The sequence below is a fragment of the Anomaloglossus baeobatrachus genome, chromosome 2, assembly GCF_048569485.1.
Source record: "Anomaloglossus baeobatrachus isolate aAnoBae1 chromosome 2, aAnoBae1.hap1, whole genome shotgun sequence".
NCBI classification, from domain to species: Eukaryota; Metazoa; Chordata; class Amphibia; order Anura; family Aromobatidae; genus Anomaloglossus; species Anomaloglossus baeobatrachus.
The window spans coordinates 349556374-349583629 of record NC_134354.1 but is presented as its reverse complement, the minus strand read 5'-3'; the positions used below and the strand labels follow the sequence as shown (position 1 = coordinate 349583629).

General features: G+C 42.1%; 1 protein-coding gene across 6 annotated transcripts in view; it reads right to left on the bottom strand.

Annotated features, from left to right (window-relative positions):
* The window catches only part of PTPRU (protein tyrosine phosphatase receptor type U), a 248438-nt gene that overhangs the window by 13432 nt on the left and 207750 nt on the right, over positions 1 to 27256 (bottom strand). For all 6 annotated transcript variants that reach the window (XM_075335997.1, XM_075335999.1, XM_075335998.1 and 3 more), the window contains one exon: positions 21159 to 21284. In XM_075335997.1, coding sequence (XP_075192112.1) covers positions 21159 to 21284 — 126 coding nt within the window. The remainder of the gene's footprint in view (positions 1 to 21158; positions 21285 to 27256) is intronic.

Genomic DNA, 27256 nt, shown 5'->3' with positions numbered 1-27256 from the left:
TAGTCCTGGGGGGAGAGGAGTATAATAGGAGATGTAGTCCTGGGAAGAGAGAAGTATAATAGGAGGAGTAGTCCTGGGGAGAGAGGAGTATAATAGGAGGAGTAGTCCTGGGGAGAGAGGAGTATAATAGGAGGAGTAGTCCTGGGGGAGAGGCATATAATAGGAGTAGTAGTCCTGGGGAGAGAGGAGTATAGTATGAGTAGTAGTCCTGGGGAGAGAGGAGTATAATAGGAGGAGTAGTTCTGGGGAGAGAGGAGTATAATAGGAGTAGTAGTCCTGGGGGGTGAGAAGTATAATAGGAGGAGTAGTCCTGGGGGGGAGAGGAGTATTATAGGAGGAGTAGTCCTGGGGAGAGAGGAGTATAATAGGAGGAGTAATCCTAGGGGGAGAGGAGTATAATAGGTGGAGTAGTACTGGGGGGAGAGGAGTCTAATAGGAGGAGTTGTCCTGGGGGGAGGGGAGTCTAATAGGAGGAGTAGTCCTTGGGGGGGAGGTGTCTAATAGGTGGAGTAGTCCTGGGGGGAGGTGTATAGGTGCCCAATATGTGCAGGAGGAGGTGTATAGGTGCCCAATGTGTGTGGGGGGCGGGGCCGAGCGGCCAATGTGTGCAGGGGGCGGGGCCGAGCATCCAACGCGTGCGGGGCCGGGCCGAGCCGATGCGACGGTTGTCACTGTAATGACGTAATTTTGGAGCAAGACAGACAGACAGAATAAGGCAATTATATATAGATATACAGTATATATTCACTTGCACACACTTAGAATTCCTCACTCCCATCACTTCCAGTCATTACAGCCCTAGGAGTCGAGGAGAGCTGCAGCATAGGAACGCCGGAGTAGAGAAGATAAAGATCATGGTGGGAGCAGTGTTTGTCACATCAAACACTCTGGATTCACTTCAGGTATTAGGAAATGAGGAGATTTATGGTATGATACCTGTAGTAGGTCTGGAGTCTTGTAGGTGACAAACGCTGCCCCAAAGTGATCTTCGCTGCTCTAGCGTTTCCACGCTGCAGCTGTCCTCTTATGGCATTATAGTAAGAGGAAGCAAAGATGTGAGAAGTTCTCAGCATGGCCAAGTGAGACATATCAGCTCTCCAGATCATGCTGAATAATACTATTTTGACGTTATCTGTGGCCTTTTTTCCCCTCTAAGGATTCTGCTTTCTTATGAATGGAGAGCATCATAAAATGCAAAAAGTAAACCCCATTGGTTGAAGGGGAATTTTGCTTCTTCAGCACCATTGTTCAAAAGCCCATATCACTGCAATTTTTGCTGATATATATAGTTTAAGATAAAAAAATGCTTTGAAAGTTCATCTTTAATGAAATCTGTAATACCCACATTTTGGGTACGAATGCCTTTTTAAATTTGCCATGTCTCCCCCTTGTATGGTGGATGCAAGTTACACATGCCTATTGATGCCACGGTCTTAAGTCACTGTAAGAAGATGCGCTTGTGTCCCTGAATATAAAATATCTGCTAAATAATCTCATATTAAATGTGTCTCTGATTACATATTTGCATGAATGGACTCGGCAATCTCATAAATCTTTTTACATTCATCCACCTTTTAGCATCTTAACATATTTTATCCCAGTTCTAAGCAAAATGATCACCTAATGAATATGATCTTGAAAGTCTGCACCACAAGTGATAATTAAGCTCCTACCACAGCTGACTTCCAAACACGACGTATCAAAAAAATAATCAGACGCGGCCTAAAGAAAATCAATGTACAAATCGAACTTACATGTCAAACAGCCAAGAAGGCAGATAAATGCCGAGAAAATTTGAAGTAACAACAACACTGACTGCATGCAAATTTCACATTAGCGCTACACAAACATTTCCTGGAACAGTCAATCACAAGTGTGAAAATGAATGGCTAAGACACTAACTTATTAGCACTAGCTACTATCCTAGTAAGATAAATGTATATATGACACGATTTCTCCTTAATATTACTTTGCTCTGTAATATACAATAAGTGTATTTTGCTATAATTATACTACCGATACAGGGCATGGTGCAAATCTCAAGGTTAGTATTGTTGTGTGCTCATTGATGTAAATTATCTTCCAAATGAAGCTCGAAGCAAAGCAGTCCTAACCTGTCCTGTTGTACAGACCCTCAAAACATTATTTCACCATTAATAACACAACATTAGACAGTTTCTTGTTTTCTGGCAGGTCATATCAGTCTCATAAAACCCTTCTCCAATATACTACCTAACGGCTCTGTTAGACGTTTGGGATCATCGGTCCGATTTCAGATCGCTATGCTGCACGGACTGATTGCGCGTCTCCCAACCCAAGTGTTACAGCTTCATATATTTCTGTCACTCTCAGTTTGGGAGAAGCACAGTCAGTCCGTGCAGCATAACGATCCGAAATCGGACTGATGATCATGGACATCTGAAATTGCCCTAACACAAAGGAAGCTGTATGTATGTTTATATATACAGTACTGAGCAAAATGTTTAGGCAGGTGTAGAAAAATTGCGGCAAAATAAAAAATGGTTTCCAAAATAGAATTTGTAATAGTTTAGTGTAATCATGAAACAATACGCAAAGTGAGAAACATTTAATAAAATTAATACTTGGTGTGGTCATCCTTTAACATCAAAACAGCTTCAATTTTCTAGGCACACTTCAAGATAGTTTTTGAAAGAACTTAGCAGGGAACTTGTTTAAACATCTTGAAGAACTACAGATGTTTAGTAGATGTACAATACTTGTAAAAAGTTTGGACACACCTGTTCATGGAATGGTTTTCCTTATTTTTATTAGAATGTACACATTGTACAGTCATGGCCAAAGGTTTTGAGAATGACACCAAAATTATATTTTCACATGATCTGTTGCCCTCTGGTTTTTAATTGTGTTTGTCTGATGTTTACATCACATACAGAAATATAATTGCAATCATATTATGAGTACCAAAACGTTATATTGACAGTTGGAATGAGTTAATGCAGCAAGTCAATATTTGCATTGTTGACCCTTCTTCATCAGGACCTCTGCAATTCTCCCTGGCATGCTCTCAATCAACTTCTGGACTAAATCCTGACTGATAGCTGTCCATTCTTGCATAAGCAATGCTTGCATTTTGCCAGAATTTGTTGTTTTTTGTTTGTCCACCCGTCTCTTGATGATTGCCCACAAGTTCTCAATGGGATTAAGATCTGGGGAGTTTCCAGGCCATGGACCCAAAATCTCTATGTTTTGTTCCATGAACCATTTAGTGATCACCTTTGCTTTATGGCAAGGTGCTCCATCATGCTGGAAAAGGCATTGTTGGGCGCCAAACTGCTCTTGGACAGTTGGGAGAAGTTGCTCTTGGAGGACATTCTGGTACCATTCTTTATTCATGGCTGTGTTTTTAGGCAAGACTGTGAGTGAGCCGATTCCCTTGGCTGAGAAGCAACTCCACACATGAATCATTTCAGGATGCTTAACAGTTGGCATGAGACAAGACTGGTGGTAGCGCTCACCTCTTCTTCTCCTACTAAGCTGTTTTCCAGATGTCCCAAACAATTGAAAAGGGGATTCATCTGAGAAAATGACTTTACCCCAGTCCTCAGCAGTCCACTCCCTGTACCTTCTGCAGAATATCAGTCGGTCCTTGATGTTTTTTCTCGAGAGAAGTGGCTTCTTTGCTGCCCTCCTTGAAACCAGGCCTTGCTCAAGCAGTCTCCGCCTCACAGTGCGTGCAGAAGCACTCACACCAGCCTGCTGCCATTGCTGAGCTAGTTCGGTACTGCTGGTAGTCCGATCCCGCAGCTGAAACAGTTTTGAGACACGGTCCTGGCGTTTGCTGGTCCTTCTTGGGCGCCCTGGAGCCTTTTTGGCAACAATGGAAGCTCTCTCCTTGAAGTTCTTGATGATGCGATAGATTGTTGACTGAGGTGCAATCTTTGTAGCTGCGATACTCTTCCCTGTTAGGCCATTTTTGTGCAGAGCAGTGATGGCTGCACGTGTTTCTTTAGAGATAACCATGGTTAACTGAAGAGAAACAGTGATACCAAGCACCAGCCTCCTTTTAAAGTGTCCAGTAGTGTCATTCTTACTTAATCATGACTGATTGATCGCCAGCCCTGTCCTCATCAACACCCACACCTGTGTTAATGGAACAATCACTAAAACAATGTTAGCTGCTCCTTTTAAGGCAGGAATGCAATGATGTTGAAATGTGTTTTGGGGGTTAAAGTTCATTTTCTTAGCCAATATTGACTTTGCAAGTAATTGCTGTTAAGCTGATCACTCTTTATGACATTCTGGAGTATATGCAAATTGAAATTAGAAAAACGTAAGCAGTAGACTTTTTAAAAATTAATATTTGTAGCATTCTCAAAACTTTTGGCCATGACTGTAGATTCAGATCGAAAGCATCAAAACCACAAAGGGACACATATGAAAGCAAGGAGTTAAGAAACAGGCATGAAACAAGCCAGAACATCGGTTTAACTATAGATTCCTCAAAATACCTCCCTTTTAGTCTGATGACAACTTTACACACCCGTGGCATTCTCTCACTCAGCTTTATCAGGAAATTACCTGGAATGGCTTTCAACAGTCTTGAAGACTAGTGGTCAAAATCCACTTATCTTTATATTTTTCGAATTTTAAATAAATCACCAACAAAATCACCAGCAATGTACTCCCACACCATCACAACTAACTCCCCCTCTATGCCTCATGGAAGGCACCATCTGGACAGTTGATGTTGAGATGTGTCTGCTACTTAATTTCTGTAACGACAAGCCACCCACTAAGCAGGACCCTGAGGTAACTTTGAAACCCTTTAACCCCTATGCAGGTATCTGGAATTACTGCAGGGTCCAGGGGTTCACTGCCTATGGTAAGCTGTAGTCCAGAGAAGGGGATAGTCGACATGCCAAGATCAAACCGAGATGTCAGGCGAGGTACAAAACAGCAAACACAGGAGGAATGTCCAGAAAACAGGCCAAGGTCAAACCGAGATGTCAGGCAAGGTACAAAACAGCAGACAGGAGGGAAGTCAATAAACAAAGCCAAGTTCATATGAGACATAAAGCAAGGTCCACAGTACCAGGAAGGATGTGGCTCAAAGCAACACAAGACTATATCTGGCAAGCAACCAGGGACACTGAAAGATATAAAAAGGGTGTGGTGCCTTCCCATAGGTTGAAGTAGGAGCTGATACTAGCTGGAAGGCACACACCCCTACAGTCAGTCAGCAGTACTGCAAGTCCCAGCCAGACCAAGCTTGGTGAATGTGCGTCGATTCCGCCCACCAGAGCCACTGGAATTGACTTCTCTCCCAACAGCAGCACAGCCTGCAGTGTGAGCAGAGCAGCGCCTGGTGACTGGGGCAGACGTCACTGGAGCAGGCCCTAGTGGAGACGTGACAGTAGAGCGGCGCCTCCTAGTGACCAGGGCAGACGTCACCAGAGCAGGACCTGGTGGAGACGTGACAGTAGAGTGGTGCCTGGTGACCGGGGCAGACGTCACTGGAGCAGGCCCTTGAGACGTGACACTTTCTTTGCATCATTTATGTAGACTGCTATCTAAGGTGCCATGAATTTGCGATTATTGAAACAGGTAACTTTGATAGACTTATCCTCTGTAGCAGAAGTAACTCTTGGTCTTCCTTTTGTAAGCCGATCCTTATGAAAGACAGTTTCATCATAGCTATTGATTGTTTTCATGACTTCATTTGTGGATACCTTCAGAGTGCTAACAATTTTATATTTTGACTAAGCTTTTATGTCTTAAAGTAAACATGGACCGTTGCTTGACTTTACTTAAGTTGGGTGGTTTTTGCCATTGTTTGGTCTAGAACAGTTGTGGCTTAGCAATTTATAAAACTGTACCAACACTGCCTGTGCAAAACACACCTGAAGGTTTCAAACACTCTGTAGAATGGTGATTCTACAAATGAACTCTTGACAAGGCATACTTGTTCATTGCAATCTACTGGAAGCAACTATTGAAGCTGATGGAGAGAATGTCTGTCAGAGTAAAATGGGGTACTTTGATTATTAAAGTTAAACACATATTCTGGTTTGTTTAATGCCTTTTTTCATGTTTTCCTTCATAGGTGTGTGCAATCTTTTGACCAGTGATATAGGCTTGCACAAATCTTTGTGTCTCTTCATGTAATTCATAACATCACTTCCAGGGCTCTTTGTTCTTCTTGAATGACATTGGCTGTATGTAAAGGGTCATTGTCCTGCTATAGAATAAAGGTACTGTCACACATAACGAGATCGCTAGCGAGATCGCAGATGAGTCACCATTTTGGTGACGCAGTAGCGATCCCGTTAGCGATCTTGTTATGTGTGACACCTACCAGCGATCAGGCCCCTGCTGTGAGATCGCTAGTCGTTGTCGAATGGTCCAGGTCATTTTCTTCAAAGGCGATGTCCTGCTGGGCAGGACACATCGCTGTGTTTGACACTGTGTGACAGGGTCACAGTGACTGGTGAGATCGTTAAACAGGTCGCTACTGCGACCTGTATTTTTCCTACATCACTGGTAAGATCTGACTGTGTGACATCTCACCTGCGACCTCCCAGCGACTTACCTGCGATCCCTATCAGATCGCATCGTTTTCGGGATCGCTGGTAAGTCGTTGTGTGTGACTTGGCCTTAAGTTTGGCTTCCTGATAGTATTGCATGATGCATAAGTATTTGCCTGTATTTTTCAGCATTAGGAGCACTATTAATTTTGACTAAATTGCGAACTCCATTTGCTGAACTCTAGCTACAAACTTACAAAGAACTTTCACCATGCTTCACTGTGGCTTGCTGACACTAATAATAGTGTTGCTCTGCAGCCCTTCAGAAAACAAACTGTCTTCCTTAACAGCCAAATACTTAAATTTTAAATAATCAGTCTAGAGCACCTGTTGATATTTTTTCTGCACACCAATTCTTGTGTTTTCGTTGATAGCTAAGTTGGTTGGTATTGTTTACTTGTTGCAGATGTGTTTTTTTGGCTGCAATTCTTCCATGAAGACTACCTAAGGAATGTAAATGTGCCGCCCTGGCAAAACCAGGGTGTCACAGAGGTCTGCATCCATCTTTTTGGTGCAGAACTCACTCTCCCTTGGGGAGGTTCCCACACACATACACACCAGCCAATCAGGCCCCACTCACCCCCTCCCCAGGAAAAGGGAGGGGGGCGAGAGGAGCTTAGAAAGAGCAGAGCAGAGTTTGAGCGGTAGTCAGTCTGCAGGAGGAGAGAGGTCTGGAAGCAGCCCCTGTATGGGGCTAGGAAAAGTGGCAGTAAGGGCCTCAGGAATAGGCCAGCTGCTTGTGGGACCCAAAGTGGACCGGGAGAGGGTAGTGGCCCCCCGGTGCCGACTGTCGGGACCCAGTCCGGACCTGTGTACAAAACAGACACAGACATCAGGCAGGAGAACAACACCTGAATTACACACACGGGTGTGGGACCCATCCTCACAGCATCTGTGGGCACCAGTTACCAGCAATTTGGTTTACAAAAGACTCTGAGTATTTCTTCCATCTGCGTTCCTGACCCTCCACATCAATCCAGCGTCATCCAGCACCACGATAACCGAACTGTGAGTGTACTATTCCCTGCAATCCCTGCCACCACCACAACTCCCACTGGGCCCCGGGACTACACCTCCCCTATCCGTGGAGGGGATCCCACCTTGCTGCTCCACACCATCAGTCCCGGGCACTGTCCCCAAAGGCAGTGGCGGTGCCACCATCTCATCACCGCAACCCACGGATGGCGTCACGGACAATCTCCCTTACCTAAGCCCCTTTTTGCTGTGGAGTCTGGGATCACAGACCGGGTCACGCCACCGTGATACTCACAGAAGTGACCCCTTGGCCCGGATCTGAGTATCCCCCATCCCTGGGCGGCACAATTTGGCGTCACGAACAGGATTGAACCCATCCACTTACCGGTGGAAGTGCGCCTTGTCCCGTCCGTCAGCGGCATCCCGCTGAGGAAAAATCCCGAAGTCCGCCATTTTAGGCGCCAAAAACAACAGCTTGGCGCCTTCTTCCCCGAGCGGTGGGTGCGAAAAAAGAGGCTTGGCCATTAGCGAGGCCGGATGTAGCCAGCGCTGAGGGCATCCGAGTGGGCCTGGCTCCTGAGCAGGAGGCAGAGCACGGAACCCGTGCCCCATACTGGGAGAGGCGGCAGCCGCAGCAGTGGTAGCCGCATCTGTAAGTTGATGCCCGAAGTTAAAAGTTAAAGTTGAGAAGTTTTAAAGGACCCGCTCCTGCAGTAACCCTCCTACCTTTGTTGAACGTCCCCATGTTCCCGGGAGACGCCATCCAGAACACGTGTGGAAGGAGGAGGACCCTGTCCGACTTGTTGAACATCGCCGTGGTCGGAGCCGCGGAGGGCGCCATCAGGGGTCGGAGCCCCTGGTGGAGCACAGCAGGGAGTTAAAGGAGTGAGGACAGTTCCCGTTCCAGAGCCCGGTTTACCGTACCCGCACCGCAGGCAGCAGAGGACGGGGTCTTTCTGGACAGCGTCACCATGAGTGAATGTGGCATTGGGGACCGGTGCTGCCCTGTGGTAGACTGAGGGAAAGTGGCTGGAGGAGGCTGCGCCAGCAGCAGAGTTGATGTTTGTAACGTTTAAGCAAACGTACCTCCCGATGTAGGAAGATGTATGATTGTAAAGTTTTAACTTTTCCTTTCCCGTTAAAAAAAATAAATAAATGTTGGTAGCTGACCAGCCCGAGGACGGGCTGTGTTCTACCAAGGGGGAGTGTGCCGCCCTGGCAAAACCAGGGTGTCACAGAGGTCTGCATCCATCTTTTTGGTGCAGATCTCACTCTCCCTTGGGGAGTTTCCCACACACATACACACCAGCCAATCAGGCCCCACTTACCCCCTCCCCAGGAAAAGGGATGGGGGCGAGAGGAGCTTAGTGAGAGCAGAGCAGAGTTTGAGCGGTAGTCAGTGTGCAGGAGGAGAGAAGTCTGGAAGCAGCCCCCGTGTGGGGCTAGGAAAAGTGGCAGTAAGGGCCTCAGGAATAGGCCAGCCGCTTGTGGAACCCGAAGTGGACCGGGAGAGGGTAGTGGCCCCCCGGTGCCGACTGTCGGGACCAAGTCCGGACCTGTATACAAAACAGACACAGACATCAGGCAGGAGAACAACACCTGAATTACAAGCACGGGTGTGGGACCCGTCCTCACAGCATCTGTAAGCACCAGTTACCAGCAATTTGGTTTACAAAAGATTTTGAGTATTTCTTCCATCTGTGTTCCTGACCCTCCACATCAATCCAGCTTCATCCAGCACCACGATAGCTGAACTGTGAGTGTACTATTCCCTGCAATCCCTGCCACCACCACAACTCCCACTGGGCCCCGGAACTACACCTCCCTCACCCGTGGAGGGGATCCCACCTTGCTGCCCCACACCATCAGTCCCGGGCACGGTCCCCAGAGGCAGTGGCGGTGCTACCATCTCATCACCGCAACCCACGGGTGGCGTCACAGACAATCTCCCTTACCTAAGCCCCTTTTTGTTGTGGAGTCTGGGATCACAGACCGGGTCACGCCACCGTGATACTAACAGAAGTGACCCCTTGGCCCGGATCTGAATACCCCCTATCCCCGGGCGACACATAAACATGACTTGTCTTTCATCTGTGCACTAAATTTCCTTGTTCAACAATTGCAGCTAAAATGCTCAGCATTTCCGATTCCTTGCTGTTTCTTCAAAAGAGCTTCAGTTATATATATTAGTACAGACCAAAAGTTTGGACACACCTCATTCAAAGAGTTTTCTTTATTTTCATGACTCTAAAAACTGTAGATTCACATTGAAGACATCAAAACTATGAATTAAAACATGTGGAATGAAATACTCATTTTCAGTTGTTTCACACTTTTTTATGTCTTATATTCTAGGTTCTTCAAAGTAGCCACCTTTTGCTTCGAATATTGCTTTGCATACTCTTGGCATTCTCTTGATGAGCTTCAAGAAGTAGTCACTGGAAATGGTCTTCCAACAGTCTTGAAGGAGTTCCCAGAAATGCTTAGCACTTGTTGGACCTTTTGCCTTCACTCTGCGGTCCAGCTCATCCCAAACCATCTCGATTGGGTTCAGGTCTGGTGACTGTGGAGGCCAGGTCATCTGGCGTAGCACCCCATCACTCATCTTCTTAGTCAAATAGCCCTTACACAGCCTGGAGGTGTGGTTGGGGTCATTGTCCTGTTGAAAAATAAATGATGGTCCAACTAAACGCAAACTGGATGGAATAGCATGCCGCTGCAAGATGCTGTGGTAGCCATGCTGGTTCAGTATGCCTTCAATTTTGAATAAATCCCCAACAGTGTCACCAGCAAAGCACTCCCACACCATCACACCTCCTCCTCCATTCTTCACAGTGGGAACCAGGCATGTAGAGTCCATCCGTTCACCTTTTCTACAAAGACACAGTGGTTGGATCCAAAGATCTCAAATTTGGACTCATCAGACCAAAGCACAGATTTCCACTGGTCTAATGTCCATTCCTTGTGTTCTTTAGCCCAAACAAATCTCTTCTGCTTGTTGCCTATCCTTAGCAGTGGTGTCCTAGCAGCTATTTTACCATGAAGGCCTGCTACACAAAGTCTCCTCTTAATAGTTGTTCTAGAGATGAGTAGGTATGTCCAAACTGTTGGTCTGTACTGTATATATATAAATATATATAATTATACACAGTGCTGGCCAAAAGTATTGGCACCCCTGCAATTCTGTCAGATAATACTCAGTTTCTTCCTGAAAATGATTGCAATCACAAAGTCTTTGGTATTATTATCTTCATTTATTTTGCTTGCTATGAAAAAACACAAAAGAGAATGAAACAAAAATCAAATCATTGATCATTTCACACAAAACTCCAAAAATGGGCCAGACAAAAGTATTGGCACCCTTAGCCTAATACTTGGTTGCACAACCTTTAGCCAAAATAACTGCGAACAACCGCTTCCGGTAACCATCAATGAGTTTCTTACAATGCTCTGCTGGAATTTTAGACCATTCTTCTTTGGCAAACTGCTCCAGATCCCTGAGATTTGAAGGGTGCCTTCTCCAAACTGCCATTTTGAGATCTCTCCAGAGGTGTTCTATGGGATTCAGGTCTGGACTCATTGCTGTCCACTTTAGTAGTCCTTTAGTAGTCTCCAGTGCTTTCTATCAAACCATTTTCTAGTGCTTTTTGAAGTGTGTTTTGGGTCATTGTCCTGCTGGAAGACCCATGACCTCTGAGGAAGACCCAGCTTTCTCACACTGGGCCCTACATTATGCTGCAAAATTTGTTAGTAGTCTTCAGACTTCATAATGCCATGCACGCGGTCAAGCAGTCCAGTGCCAGAGGCAGCAAAGCAACCCCAAAACATCAGGGAACCTCCGCCATGTTTGACTGTAGGGACCGTGTTCTTTTCTTTGAATACCTCTTATTTTTCCTGTAAACTCTATGTTGATGGCTTTTCCCAAAAAGCTCTACTTTTGTCTCATCTGACCAGAGAACATTCTTCCAAAACGTTTTAGGCTTTCTCAGGTAAGTTTTGGCAAACTCCAGCCTGGCTTTTTTATGTCTCGGGGTATGAAGTGGGGTCTTCCTGGGTATCCTACCATACAGTCCCTTTTCATTCAGACGCCGACGGATAGTACGGGTTGACACTGTTGTACCCTCGGACTGCAGGGCAGCTTGAATTTGTTTGGCTGTTAGACGAGGTTCTTTATCCACCATCCGCACAATCTTGCGTTGAAATCTCTCGCCAATTTTTCTTTTCCTTCCACATCTAGGGAGGTTAGCCACAGTGCCATGGGCTTAAAACTTCTTGCTGACACTGTGCACCGTAGACACAGGAACTTTCAGGTCTTTGGAGATGGACTTGTAGCCTTGAGATTGCTCATGCTTCCTCACAATTTGGATTCTCAAGTCCTCAGACAGTTCTTTGGTCTTCTTTCTTTTCTCCATGCTCAATATGGTACACACAAGGACACAGGACAGAGGTTGAGTCAACTTTAATCCATGTCAACTGGCTGCAAGTGTGATTTAGTTATTGCCAACACCTGTTAGGAGCCACAGGTAAGCTACAGGTGCTGTTAATTACACAAATTAGAGAAGCATCACATGATTTTTCATACAGTGCCAATACTTTTGTCCACCCCCTTTTTTATATTTGGTGTGGAATTATATCCAATTTGGCTTTATGGCAATTTTTTTTTTCATTGAAGACAAATTAAATGAAGATAATAATACCAAAGAATTTGTGATTGCAATCATTTTCAAGAAGAAACTGAGTACAGTGGAACCTTGGTTGACGAGAACAATCCGTTCTGAGAGTGTGCTTGTTAACCAAGTTAATCGTTCAGCAAAGCTAGATTTCCCATAGGAAATCATTGCAATGCAGACAATTCGTTCCACAACTTGTTAAATGTCCCATCCTGGTCCCTTATTGTGCCATTCCACACATGCACAAACACACACAAACAAACAAACACAAACATGCACAAACTCACACAAACACACATACACACACAAGCACACACGCACATATTATGCTCACCTTACCTTCCGTTCCCTCGCCAGCCTCCTGGGACTTGCTGTTCGCTGGTACGGGCTGTGTATCGGGTTACCATCACGACGAGGGCGGAACTTCCACACCCAGAGCGCTGACGTCAAAGGCAGGAGCCGCTTGCCTTTGATTGGTCAGCGCGCTGCCTTTGAGTAGCGTCTGACAGCCGAAGTCCCTACCTCGTCGCCATGCTTGCCGATACACATCCTGTAGCGGTAAACTACAGGAACCAGGAGGCCAGCGATGGAACTGAAGGTACACATATTATGCTCACCTTACCTTCCGTTCCTTCGCTGGCCTCCTGGGTCTTGTAGTTCGCCGCGGGATTCCTCTCTCGTCGAGATGAGTCGGCGAACTACAAGAACCATGAGACCGGTGGTGGAACGGAAGGTAAGGTGAGCATAATACTGTATGTGTTTGTGTGTGTTTTGTGTGTGTTTGTGTGGACTTCAAGAGTGGGTCAGAGCGCGGTGGATGTACGGAACCGGAAGTGTGTACAGTAAGGATTTTGCTCGTACAACAAAGCTTTCTCGTAAACCGAGTTACAAATTTACAGAAAGCTTTGCTTGTTAAGCGAAATTCTCGTTAACTGGATTACTCGTTAAGCGAGGTTTCACTGTATTATCTGACAGAATTACAGGGGTGCCAATACTTTTGGCCAGCACTGTATATACATACACACACACGCATGCACGCACGCACGCACGCACGCACACACACACACACACACACACACACACACACACACACACACACACACATACACTTCTCAATATTTAAATTGTAACATTAGGAAGGAAATATCATGGAAATATAAAAATGACATGGTCAATAGACCTGTTAATGATATGTATATAATGAAAAAATTGAAACAGTATTTATAAAAATATTGATATATTCAGTATCAAGTATGAGTGCCTCGCAAAGAAAAAAAATGCATTTACACATTTTGACATGCTTAGCTCAATGAGGTTATTAATGGTTGTCTGAGGGATTTTCTTCTATGATAAATGCACTTGTCTTACACATTCTGAAGATCCGCTGCTGGCAGCTCCCTTTGTAATTGCTGACTATACACGTCCCAGATGCGCTTTAAAGGAGACAAACCAGTGCTGCAGGCCTTGTTAAACATTTAGACTATAGAGTATGCTCACAGTTATACAAACAAGGTGAGCCCTGGCATTGTCATCTTGAAATACAGTTCCTGGGGCACTGAAGAAATGGAACCATACGAAGAGTAGGAGCGGTGTGATGTTGTCATGTGAAGGCATCATCATGGTGACACCCACATGGCAACCTGTCCTTGGAGCTGCTTTTCAACACGAAATTAACAGAACACCTACTACTCATTCTACTGTGAACAACCTGCATGGTTGTTCACCAACCTCTTCAGCAGCTTCATACCATATAGTTGAAACTAGAAGTTTACATACACTATCTAAAAAGACACATCTAAATGTTTTTCTCACTATCTTACATGAAATCAGAATAAACCTTTCCCGGTTTAGGTTAATTAGGATTACCAAAATTATATATGTTTGCCAAATGCCAGAATAGAGAGAGAGAGAGAGAAAATGTTTTAAGGCATTTTAATTACTTTCTGCAAAGTCAAAAGTTTAAATACACTAAGAGTACTATGCCTTTAAACAATATGGGACAGCCTATGTGATGATGTCACGTCTTTGGAAGCTCCTGATAGGTTTATTGGCAACATTTGAGTTAATTAGAGACACACCTGGGGATGTATTTTAATGCACACCTGAAACACACTGCTTCTTTGTGTAGCTTCATGGGAAAGTAAAAAGATATCAGCCAAGATCTCAGGAAGAGTATTGTGGCCTTGCACAAGTCTGGTTCATCCTTAGGTGCAATTTCCAGATACCTGAAGGTGCCTCGTTCATCTGTACAAACAATTATACAGACAAGATGGGAATGTCCAAACATCATAATGCTCAGAAAGGAGACAGGTTCTGTGTACCAGAGATGAACATGCTTTGGTCAAACGTGCTTATCAACCAAAGAACAAAAGCAAAAGACCTTGTGAAGATGCTGGTGGAAGCTGGTAAGATTGTGGCACTATCCACAGTGAAATGAGTACTGTATCAACATGGGCTGAAAGGCCACTTTGCCAGGAAGAAGACATTACTCCAAAAGAAACAAAAAAAATTAATGTTTGCAAATGCAAACAGGAATAAAGGGAGTAGATTTGAAGCCTAAGATCGTCATCCCACCTGTGGTGTGACAGCATCATGTTGTGGGGTTCTTTTGCTGCAATAGGGACTGGTGCAACTGGTGCACTTCACAAAATAGGTGGCATCATGAGGAAAGAAGATTATGTGGCAATACTGAAGCAACATCTAAAAATACCAGTTAGGAACTTAAAGCTTGGGTGTTACAAATGGTCAATGACCCAAAACACACTACCACACTGGTTACAATGTGGCTTAAGGATAAAAAAAAGTCAGTGTTTTGGAGTGGCCATCATAAAGTCCTGATCTCAATCCTATTTAAAATTTATTAGCAAAGCTGAAAAGGCAGGTGCGAGCAAGATGACCTACAAACATTGCTCAGTTTCACCAGTTCTGTCAGGAGTAATGGGCCCAAATTCCTATCAACTATTGTAAGAAGCTTGTGGAAGGATATCCAATACGTTTGGCCCATGTCAGACAGTTTAAGGGCAATGGTACAAAATACTAATGAAATGTATGTAAACTTTTGAATTTGCAGGAAATTATAAAAATAAAAAAATTAAAATAATCAAAAATAAAAATACCTTAAAACATTCCTTTTCTCATTATTCTGGCATTTGGCAAATATAGTTTTAGTGAATGTAAACTTCTGGTTTCAACTGTGTGACTTCAATTAAGTACATCTGAGACGTGGTTAGTCAGCAGCTGCAATGGGAACTGCGAAGAGCAGATTTTGATGATTTGCATGCTCCAATACAAAAAGAGTTTTAGAACATTCCTGAGACAACCATTAATAATCTTAATAGCATGCCGAGGCGTGTAAGTATATCTGCGTATTGTGCTCATACTGCACACTGAATAAATGAACATGTTTTGAAAATTGTGTTTCCATTTTGTCATCATTTGCACATCACTTACATGTCTATTGATCCTGTGATTTCCATAAATTAAAGTTAGACATTTTTCCATTTCATTTTTAAAAATGAAATAATTTTGAATTTGATGGCAGCAATACATCTGAAAATTTGAGATAGGGTAATAGGATAGAAAATTAAGTGGCTCTAATGAAACAGCCGTGGATCAATTTTCAACTAAGTCATATGACTGTGAATAAAGAGAGCATGTCAGAAAGGTCAAGTGTCTTAGATGCAATCTGGGTAACCAAAAACGGCATCATATGTGTATCCTATAAGTCTCCTGGTGATGGCTTAGCACACTCCACAAGAAGACATGTTTGCCTTTAGAACCCCTGTCAAAGGCTTCTCATCCAGCCAAATCAGACCGAGTGCTTTGCACTCATGAGAGGGCAAACACCTTGAAGCATGTGTCTGCAAATGGAGTCTCTGGTTTGGCTTCTTATCCTAAGTAATGTGGAAAGACTTGATATACGGTAGGTCTCTATTCTATTTTTTCTTATTGCTTCCTCCAATAGGCAACACACAATGCAAAGAATGAGTCAATTTCTCTTCATTTTATCTGAGTGTGATTTTCATATTGCCCACACCTGTTACTTGTCTCAGGTGAGTTTGAACAAGCATTACAAGCTTGAAACAAAGCTCTTTAACCACAATTTTAGAAAGCTGTCAACAATTTTGTCCAGCCCATTTTGGGGGTTTTGTGTGAAATAATGTCCAATTTGCCTATTTTTCCCTCTATTTTTTGTGTTATTCTAATATACACAAAGAAAATAAACATGTATATGTCAAAACATGTATATTCTGTGAGAAATGTTTAATTTTCTGAAACTATTTCAAGGGGGCCAACACTTTCGAGCATGATTGTATATAGCAGTTTCATGTCATCTATGAGTGTTAGGCCTCAATCAGATGTCCATTTTTTCCACATATATGTTCTAGCCATGTTTTTCTTAGAACCAACACATATCCATTATAGTTTGGTTTCCTGAACAAATACACACGTGGTCAAAATTGTTGGTACCCCTCGTGTAATGAAAGAAAAACCCACAATGATCACAGAAATAACTTGAATCTGACAAAAGTAATTATAAATAAAAAAAAATCTATGAAAATGAACAAAAGAAAGTTAGACATTGCTTTTCAACCATGCTTCCACAGAATTTTTAAAAAATTAAACTAATGAAACAGGCCTGGACAGAAATGATGGTACCCTTGAAAATAATGTGACAAAAGTGAGATGTTAAATCAAGGTGTGTCCACTCATTAGCATCACAGGTGTCTACAATCTTGTAATCAGTCAGTGGACCTGTATATAGGGCTACAGATACTCATTGTGCTGTTTGGTGACATGGTGTGTACCAAACTCAACATTCATCTATTAGAAAGAGTTGTCTCAGGAGATTTGAAAGAGAATTATAGACAAGCATGGTAAAGGTTATAAGACCATCTCCAAGCAGCTTGATGTTCTTGTGACTACAGTTGCACATATTATTTAGAAATGTAAGATCTATGGGACTGTAGCCAACCTCCCTGGAAGTGGCCGCAGGAGGAAAATTGATGACAAATCAAAGAGACGGATAATGCGAATGATAACAAAAGAGCTTAGAAAAACTTATAAAGAGATTAAATGTGAACTTCAAGCTCAAGCTCAAGGAACATCAGTGTCAGATCGCACCATGGATCGTTGTTTGAGCCAAAGTGGACTTCATGAGAGACGATCAAGGAGGAGACCATTGTTGAAAAAAAACCTTAAAAAGCCAGACTAGAATTTGCTAAACTACATGTTGATAAGCCAAAAAGCTTCTGGGAGAATATCCTATGGACAGATGAGACAAAAATTTAACTTTTTGGCAAGGCGCATCAGCTCTATGTTCACAGACAGAAAAATGAAGCAAATCAAGAAAAGAACACTGTCCCTACTGTAAAACATGGAGGAGGCTCTGTTATGTTCTAGGGCTGCTTTGCTGCAACTGGCACAGGGTGTCTTGAATCTGTGCAGGGTACACTGGAATCTCAAGACAATCAAGGAATTCTAGAGAAAAAATGTGCTGCCCAGTGTCAGAAAGCTTGGTCTCAGTCGCAGACTGACCTAAATCCTATTGAGCATCTTTGGAAACAGTTGAACCATGCCATCTGGAAAAGGTAACTTTCACACACGAGACAACTGGAGCAGTTGCTCTTGAGAAGTGGACAAAATACCTGCCGAGTGGAGCAGAGGTCTCATTGACAGTTACAGGAATCGTTTGATTGCAGTGATTGCCTCAAAAGGATGTGCAACAAAATATTAAGGTAAGGAGGGAACCATCATTTCTGTCCAGGCCTATTTCATGAGTTTTATTTTTTTTAAAATTCTGTGGAAGCAGAAAAGCAGCAATATCTGACTTTCATTTGTTCATTTTCAAAGATTTTTTTATTTATTATTACTTTTGTCAGATTCAAGTTATTTCTGTGAACATTGTGTGTTATTCTTTCATTAAATGAGGGGTACCAACAATTTTGACCACAGGTGTATCTGTGGGTTTTTTTACAAACCGAGTGTCTGCAAAAAACAATGGATAAAATGGAGACTGGTTTTCATTTAAGTGATGGATTAATCTCTCTAACTTAAGTCTATGGATCCATGAGAAACGTAGACACAACACTGATGGTTGACTGTTTAAGCAGCCTTGAAACCTCTATTGTTTTGCTTTTCTCATACAGGAAATACTGAAGAATGATCCAGCAGACTGATCTATGTTTTTTTATTCACATACAGGAAAAACAACATGACGTATCTAAAAGGGATAATTGGGTCTCCCATGTACCAAAACACCTCTTAACCACTCTACTTGAAATAAAGACATAACAACTTTTTGGGCGAATGGCCACAGCTTTTATTTAACAGTACACATGTATCAAAACTTGTGGCTCAGCATGCCACCCTCTTTAAACATAAACCGATACATGTATACCCTCCCAACTGGCAAACAACCGATAGGTCCGTCCAAGAAGCCACTAATCATCCTTATCCCCTGGCCGTAACATACCACTGGCCCAGAGGACCACCTCGGCTGTGTCCAACCAACCCAAGGTGTGGGGTACTAACGTTCCATCGTTAAAATACCCCTCCCCAGAACCTGCAGGACCTACGCCCACAAGTTCCCAATCCTGTCTGAAGCCACTACCCCTGAGTGACTTCATACTCCCCACCGACTATCGGTGCTCCCAGCCTCTAGGAACGGACCTATCCCCCCGCTGCGACAAACAAAGAAAACCACCATATAAACCTTTGCAATTTTTTTTTTTTTTTTTTTTTTTGAATTTTTCATTTTTTTCTTTTTTTTTTTATATAATTTTTACATTCTTTTTTTTTTTTTTTTTTTTTTTTATTTTTATATTAAGGGCGGGTGGGCGGGCCAAACACGACTGGCACCAACGGCAAAAGAGGAGGTACTGCCCCTAACTGCCCCTTATAAACCCCCCCTTTTCTCCCCACCCCTCATGACCTCTGGCCCAATCCTCGCCGCTCACCAAACCACCAATCCCTTAATCCCTTACACAGCCCTATTCCCTCAACATTAACCCCTTCCTACCCTATACCCTCCCGATAGTCATGGGCTCATTCACCCCTATGGGGCTCATTGCCCATCTCATATCTGACTGAGGGCTTTTGAGCAAGTTTAGGAGATATGACCACCATCTATTCATGCCCTTATCTATATGTTACTGATATTCCTGGACAAAGTCATAATAATATTAAGCTACTACAATACGAAGCCATACTCCACGTGTGTAAGAAATATGGGGGAACCAAGGGAATTTCTTGAGCTTCAGTTTTGTGTAGGCGAACTATCAATCCTGCAACATGCACAATTCATTTGCAGCAATATTTTACCTCAAACATAATGAGGGAGATTTTCTAAAATAAATGTGACAGGATTCTCTTTCATTATACACCCCAAAGTTCTGAATCCGTCAAATGTAAACAATTTTGTGATTCCCACTAACATAACAGGAGCCATTTTACACATTGCAGACGATTGCATCAGCCAGAGAAAGCTCGCATGGCTTTGGGTATAGCCAGGCAAAGCTTCCCATAATGCAAAGCTTCCCATAATGCAGCTCGCACATCACTTAGTACAGCGCAGTCATTTACTGTAGGAAGGACTATCATTGTTTGTATTAGGCCACGTACACATGTTGAGTATTTGGCAGTATTTTACCTCAGTATTTGTAAGGCCATGTGCACATGTTGAGTATTTGGCAGTATTTTACCTCAGTATTTGTAAGGCCACATACACATGTTGAGTATTTGGCAGTATTTTACCTCAGTATTTGTACGGCCATGTGCACATGTTGAGTTTTTGGCAGTATTTTACCTCAGTGTTTGTAAGGCCACGTACACATGTTGAGTATTTGGCAGTATTTTACCTCAGTATTTGTAAGGCCATGTGCACATGTTGAGTATTTGGCAGTATTTTACCTCAGTATTTGTAAGGCCACGTACACATGTTGAGTATTTGGCAGTATTTTACCTCAGTATTTGTAAGGCCATGTGCACATGTTGAGTATTTGGCAGTATTTTACCTCAGTATTTGTAAGGCCACGTACACATGTTGAGTATTTGGCAGTATTTTACCTCAGTATTTGTAAGGCCATGTGCACATGTTGAGTATTTGGCAGTATTTTACCTCAGTATTTGTTAGGCAACCTGCACATGTTGAGTATTTGGTGAGATTTTCACCTCAGTAAACCAAAACCAGGAATGGAACAGAGGAAAAGAAACACAGGCACCACTTCTGCATTCATTACCCACTCCTGGTTTTGGCTTACAAATACTGAGGTAAAAACTCACCAAATACTCAACATGGCCTTAAAACAGAAGCAAGGAATACAGCAGCCATTTTGTGATTAATCTGATTAATGGGACAAAGCCACAGCTTAGCCATAGAGATAGGGAGAGAATCCATAAAACACTGAATAAGCAGTATGTGTGACATGACATGAGTGAAAAACGGTTACCATTCATTACCTATAGTCATATTATGGCCGAGTCATAAGACCGTGTTTGTGTTCAGAGCTTGAACTTAGCTGGATACAGTCCAAGAGACCTCAGAACATTATACATGTCTTTTGACAATTGAAGTACTTGAGATTCACCATAAATCAATTCGCCACAAATCACATATGTGTCATATATACATCATTTAACTGCCGCCTCATCATGATGACTAAAACATTACATGACTTTGGTTGAACCCAATACCACAAATCTACAAACATATCAACTACAGTATATGTTTATATAGAAAAATGTGTATAAATTCATAAGGAACATCACTGCTAATTATTCAATCTACTGAGCTATACACATACACAAGTTGAGCTTTAATAACTCTGCAGTTAATGGAAATTGATCTCTGTACATAGTATAGAGATGTTATCGCACATAGCATACTTTCATACATATATTTTACTATAATCTCAGTAATGACAATAGAGAAGATTGGGTAACTCACCCTTGTGATGTTTTGTACTCGGAAGAGACGGGTCACTACATCTTCATCCACAGACCCAGACACGAATTGAACTTCCATTGGTCCATATCTAGATATACCATTGTCTGGCCAGTACTGTAAGCAGGGCTAGGTTTTAAGACATAAAGCAGAGAAGTTTACATAAGATGTGAGTGATGTGTATGTCAGTGGCTGTGATGAAGATCTCTGAATATCAGTTCTTCATTACACATGAACCATCATAAAATATATACACTTCTCATTTAAAAAGTAAAGGTTTAGAATGTAAAAAAATAAACTTATTGTCTGCTATGGGTAACACTATCTGACCCAATATGTCCAAAACAATCATGTATGCTCAATGTGACTATATGAAAATAGTACGGGCCACATTGATTTTACTTGGCTGAGACAGGCAACACAGGTACAAACATTTCCCTGTCTGTTTTTAAAATTTTTTTTACCTCAAAGAAAGAATAATTTGCCATCCTGTGCTATAATATCTGTATACTTTTTTACATCCTCCCCGGCCCTCAAGATGTGGTATGATTTCCCACAGGTCTACTTTACATCTGCATTATTTTTCAAAACGTCATTTTACTTTGTTAGGATGTTAGAAGGGTTAAACGTTTAGCAGTAATTTGTCATATTTTCAAGAAATTTACAAAACCTGTTTCTTTAGGGGTCTATTCAGATTTAAATAGACTTTGAGGGGCCTATATAAAGGAAACTCCCCAAAAGTGATACCACTTTAAAAATCGAACCCCACAAATTCTTTAAAACTGCTGTCAGGAATTTTTTAATCCTTCAGGTGCTACACAGGAATTAATGCAAAATAGAATGAAAAATGATAATAATAATTTACCCAATAAAATGTTGCTTTAGCCCTATTTTTTCACTTTTACAAGAAATAGAATGAAGAAATGGACCCCACAATTTGTTAACCAGTTTCTCCTAAGGATGCCGATACCCCACATGGTCAGAAACCCCTGTTTGGATAGACGGTAGCGCTCGGAAGGGAAAAAGCAATATTTGAATTTTGGAACACAAATTTGGCTGAAATATATTGCAGGCACCAAAAAGACCATCACTTGCTTTTTTAATGTTTACGAGAGCTTCAAAGTGACTTCTGCTTCAGACGCTGCGTGGGCGGGCTAATCACAATTGGATACATGACACCAAATGGTGCAAACAATATGGCAATATAGTCCTAAGTTCTTCCTCCTCATATAGCAGACAATCCTGAATTCTTCCACTTTGACGTGTTCCCCCCCACATTGTACATAGGGGTTCATCAGGAGGCTTTAAGATCATATACATCCGTGGGGACAAATTCAGTATTCACTAGATAAATCTGAAAACCAAGGTTAATCTCCCAGCAACCTAAATAGGCGATAGATCCATACTCCATGACATCTTATTGGCCATCAGTACATTCCCCCCGTCTCCCCCTTTGAACAGGCCAGCTGGCCCTCACAAAACGGCACCTAGGTACGCTGTGCTTCTATGCTGCTCCTGCCGTTTTGTGAGAGCCAGCTGGCCTGTTCGGAGGGGGAGACGGGGAAAATGTACTGATGGCCAATAAGATGTCATGGAGTATGGATTAATCACCTGTTTAGGTTGCTGGGAGATTAACCTTGGTATTCGGATCAATCTAGTGAATACTGAATTTGTCCCTACGGATGTATATGATTTTAGAAAATCTTCCTGATGAACCCCTATGTACAATGTGGGGGGAAACACGTCGAGGTCGAAGAATTCAGGATTGTCTGCTATATGAGGAGGAAGAACTCAGGACTATATACAATATTGTTTGCACCATTTGGTGATCCACTTTAGACCTATACTCTACGAACTGTGGTTTTGGTGGAGGATGTGTATAGCCTGATAGGCAATTCACTAACCAGCAGAACGTGATTAACTCTTGGAAGACTGTGTGCAATTAATATCAAGGAGATTCTGTCTGGAAATTGGACTTAATGGGAGACCAGTGTATATCTTTGCATCTATAAAAATTGGTCCCTTTATAAGAGAAAAGTCATTTTTAGCACGGTTAACCACATTATAATATAAGTGTTGTGAAATAAGCTGTTTATCATATTGATATAGGTTATTTATTACATACAGTTAGGTCCAGAAATATTTGGACAGTGACACAAGTTTTGTTATTTTAGCTGTTTACAAAAACATGTTCAGAAATACAATTATATATATAATATGGGCTGAAAGTGCACACTCCCAGCTGCAATATGAGAGTTTTCACATCCAAATTGGAGAAAGGGTTTAGGAATCATAGCTCTGTAATGCATAGCCTCCTCTTTTTCAAGGGACCAAAAGTAATTGGACAAGGGGCTCTAAGGGCTGCAATTAACTCTGAAGGCGTCTCCCTCGTTAACCTGTAATCACTGAAGTAGTTAGAAGGTCTGGGGTTGATTACAGATGTGTGGTTTTGCATTTGGAAGCTGTTGCTGTGACCAGACAACATGCGGTCTAAGGAACTCTCAATTGAGGTGAAGCAGAACATCCTGAGGCTGAAAAAAAAAGAAAAAATCCATCAGAGAGATAGCAGACATGCTTGGAGTAGCAAAATCCACAGTCGGGAACATTCTGAGAAAAAAGGAATTGACTGGTGAGCTTGGGAACTCAAAAAGGCCTGGGCGTCCACGGATAACAACAGTGGTGGATGATCGCCGCATACTTTCTTTGGTGAAGAAGAACCCGTTCACAACATCAACTGAAGTCCAGAACACTCTCAGTGAAGTAGGTGTATCTGTCTCTAAGTCAACTGTAAAGAGAAGACTCCATGAAAGTAAATACAAAGGGTTCACATCTAGATGCAAACCATTCATCAATTCCAAAAATAGACAGGCCAGAGTTAAATTTGCTGAAAAACACCTCATGAAGCCAGTTCAGTTCTGGGAAAGTATTCTATGGACAGATGAGACCAAGATCAACCTGTACCAGAATGATGGGAAGAAAAAAGTTTGGAGAAGAAAGGGAACGGCACATGATCCAAGGCACACCACATCCTCTGTAAAACATGGTGGAGGCAACGTGATGCCATGGGCATGCTTGGCTTTCAATGGCACTGGGTCACTTGTGTTTATTGATGACATAACAGCAGACAAGAGTAGCCAGATGAATTCTGAAGTGTACCGGGATATACTTTCAGCCCAGATTCAGCCAAATGCCGCAAAGTTGATCGGACGGCGCTTCATAGTACAGATGGACAATGACCCCAAGCATACAGCCAAAGCTACCCAGGAGTTCATGAGTGCTAAAAAGTGGAACATTCTGCAATGGCCAAGTCAATCACCAGATCTTAACCCAATTGAGCATGCATTTCACTTGCTCAAATCCAGACTTAAGACGGAAAGACCTACAAACAAGCAAGACCTGAAGGCTGCGGCTGTAAAGGCCTGGCAAAGCATTAAGAAGGAGGAAACCCAGCGTTTGGTGATGTCCATGGGTTCCAGACTTAAGGCAGTGATTGCCTCCAAAGGATTCGCAACAAAATATTGAAAATAAAAATATTTTTTTGGGGTTTGATTTATTTGTCCAATTACTTTTGACCTCCTAAAATGTGGAGTGTTTGTAAAGAAATGTGTACAATTCCTACAATTTCTATCAGATATTTTTGTTCAAACCTTCAAATTAAACGTTACAATCTGCACTTAAATTCTGTTGTAGAGGTTTCATTTCAAATCCAATGTGGTGGCATGCAGAGCCCAACTCGCGAAAATTGTGTCACTGTCCAAATATTTTTGGACCTAACTGTATCTGTATAGGCACTGCCCCAGGGGACTCCAGTAGTACATGCTAATGGATGGGGTCCATTGAGGTAGTGTGACTAACCAAAATTTTTTTTATTTTTTTTGTTAGCAAAAAGGTTTTAGGTCCTGAGTTAAATATTTCCATCATTAATGGCTACTCCAGCGGTAGAATGTGTGCCAATCATTAACATCTAAAGCCTTTTCTCCTTTCCTCTATACCTTTCTCTTACCTCACTTTATGCATGATCATGGTATATGACTGGGTGAATAAGAATTAGCAGGGGTGAGGGTAGGTTTTGAATAGGATAAGTCACCGTGAGTGGGGGGTACCCTTTTACCTTATCGTGCATCCCTGCAGTCAGACAAAGATATTAGTAAGATTATCTATACCAACATTTTCTATTTGCGTGGGTGTTTTTATATGTCTTGGATAATAAAATATTTTATTGGGGTAAATTAGATTTTTGATAAATTGTTACATTTTTGGTGTTTTGCAGCTTTTTTTTATTATGCACCGAACTCATCTTTGCAGTTGCACTTTTTTAAAGTCTATTTGATATGTTTGCCACTGTAGACGAAGATTAGGTTTTCCAGATCCTTTTGCCTTGATAATCATTTGCGACTTTTCAAAAACTCAGAATTTGTTGCAAAAGTACTCTAGTCACACAATACCATTTGTAAGTTTGCGCAAAATTTATGAACTGCAAGTGTAATTTTGACGAATCTGGTGCAAAAAAAATGGAAGTGGTCTTTTAAGTTAAGCTTTCTAGTGAATTATCCCTTAAGAGAAAGACAAAGGGCCCAATTCATCAGTTTTCTTGTGTAAAACACCGAAATGACAAAAAAATTACACCACTCAGAGAAGTAGGCAAATCTTGGATAGGGAGGGGCAGTACCATACCTATCTAATTCATCATAATTAAGTTATAACACTACAGTGGTGTAAATGATGCCTGGAATGTACTCCGGTCACTGACTGAAGTAACATTTCTGGTAGTGGTGAGTGGCAGTTAAACCATGTGCCAAATTCATTACCAGGCAAATGCCTTTGAATGGATTTGGCACAACTTAATGCAGCACTGCCTTCATTAAGACTCGTGTGGAGAAAGCCAGTTTTAATGAATCAGGCTAAATGTTTATGTCATAGGCGTCATAGACAATGATCAGTCATTTAGAATGGATCCCCTGAGACTAAACATTGTAATCACTGTATTACAATATAAACTATGGCCCCATTTCACAATTGCATTTATGCCTGTTTTTTTGTCTAGTTTTGTTTGTTTTCTGCTGTTTTTTATCTTTGCTTTATTGAAGTCTATTTTAAAGGTGCTTGCCGGATTTTTTTTTTTGTTTTCCGCTTTGTGGCCAGAGTTTAATGAGTCCAGATGTTTTTGGTGACGCAGCAACTGTGACTTTTTAAAAAGTCACAAAATTTGGCACAACTCTACTCTAGTCGTCACCCCCTTCCTTAGTTTTATGCATATTTTTTCAACATGTTATAATAATAAGAAATAAATGCAACTTTTTGCGCAAAAAGTCACAAACATGGTTAATGACCAGAAAAAAGCCCTCTTTAAGCCTAATTTACGCCAAATTCATGAACCGTGTTCACCATTTTGATGAATTTACTTTAGTGAAGATATCACAGTACCTGAGCTGCACTTCCAGAAAACAAGAATTGTCGATGGTATAAATCAGGAGTCCCCAACTCCAGTCCTCAAGCGCCACCAACAGTGCATGTTTTCAGGGTTTCCTTAGTATTGCACAGGTGATAATTTAATCACCTGCACAGGTGATCATTCCAACACCCATGCAATGCTAAGGAAATCCTAAAAACATGCACTGTTGGTGGCCCTTGAGGACTGGAGTTGGGGAACTCTGGTATAAATTATGATTTTTATTCACACCAATGTGTTTCGGCCCCAAACTGCACCTTTTTTTGTCATTTTAATTTCAAGACATTTGTTTTCTTACCTTAAAAAAGCACCAGTCTGGCTCTAAAACGCGTTAATGTGAATAAAAACCAATTTATGTTTATCAGCTCACCATGTACAAGCTCACTCCTGGCCTCTCCCTGGAGAACGGACAGGCACTGCCACAGCCCGATATTGCAAATAGAAGAAAGACGGAACATCCAGCTCTTCAGGCGAGGAAAGACATGGTCTTTATTTTAGCATGCAGACAACGGATGACATTTCCAGCACAGGACTACACGTTTCAGGTGAAACAATCACCCTTAATCATGATCATAATTAAGGGTGATTGTTTCACCTGAAACGCGTAGTCCTGTGAATAAAAACCTTAATTTTATACCAGTGAAGACTCTCT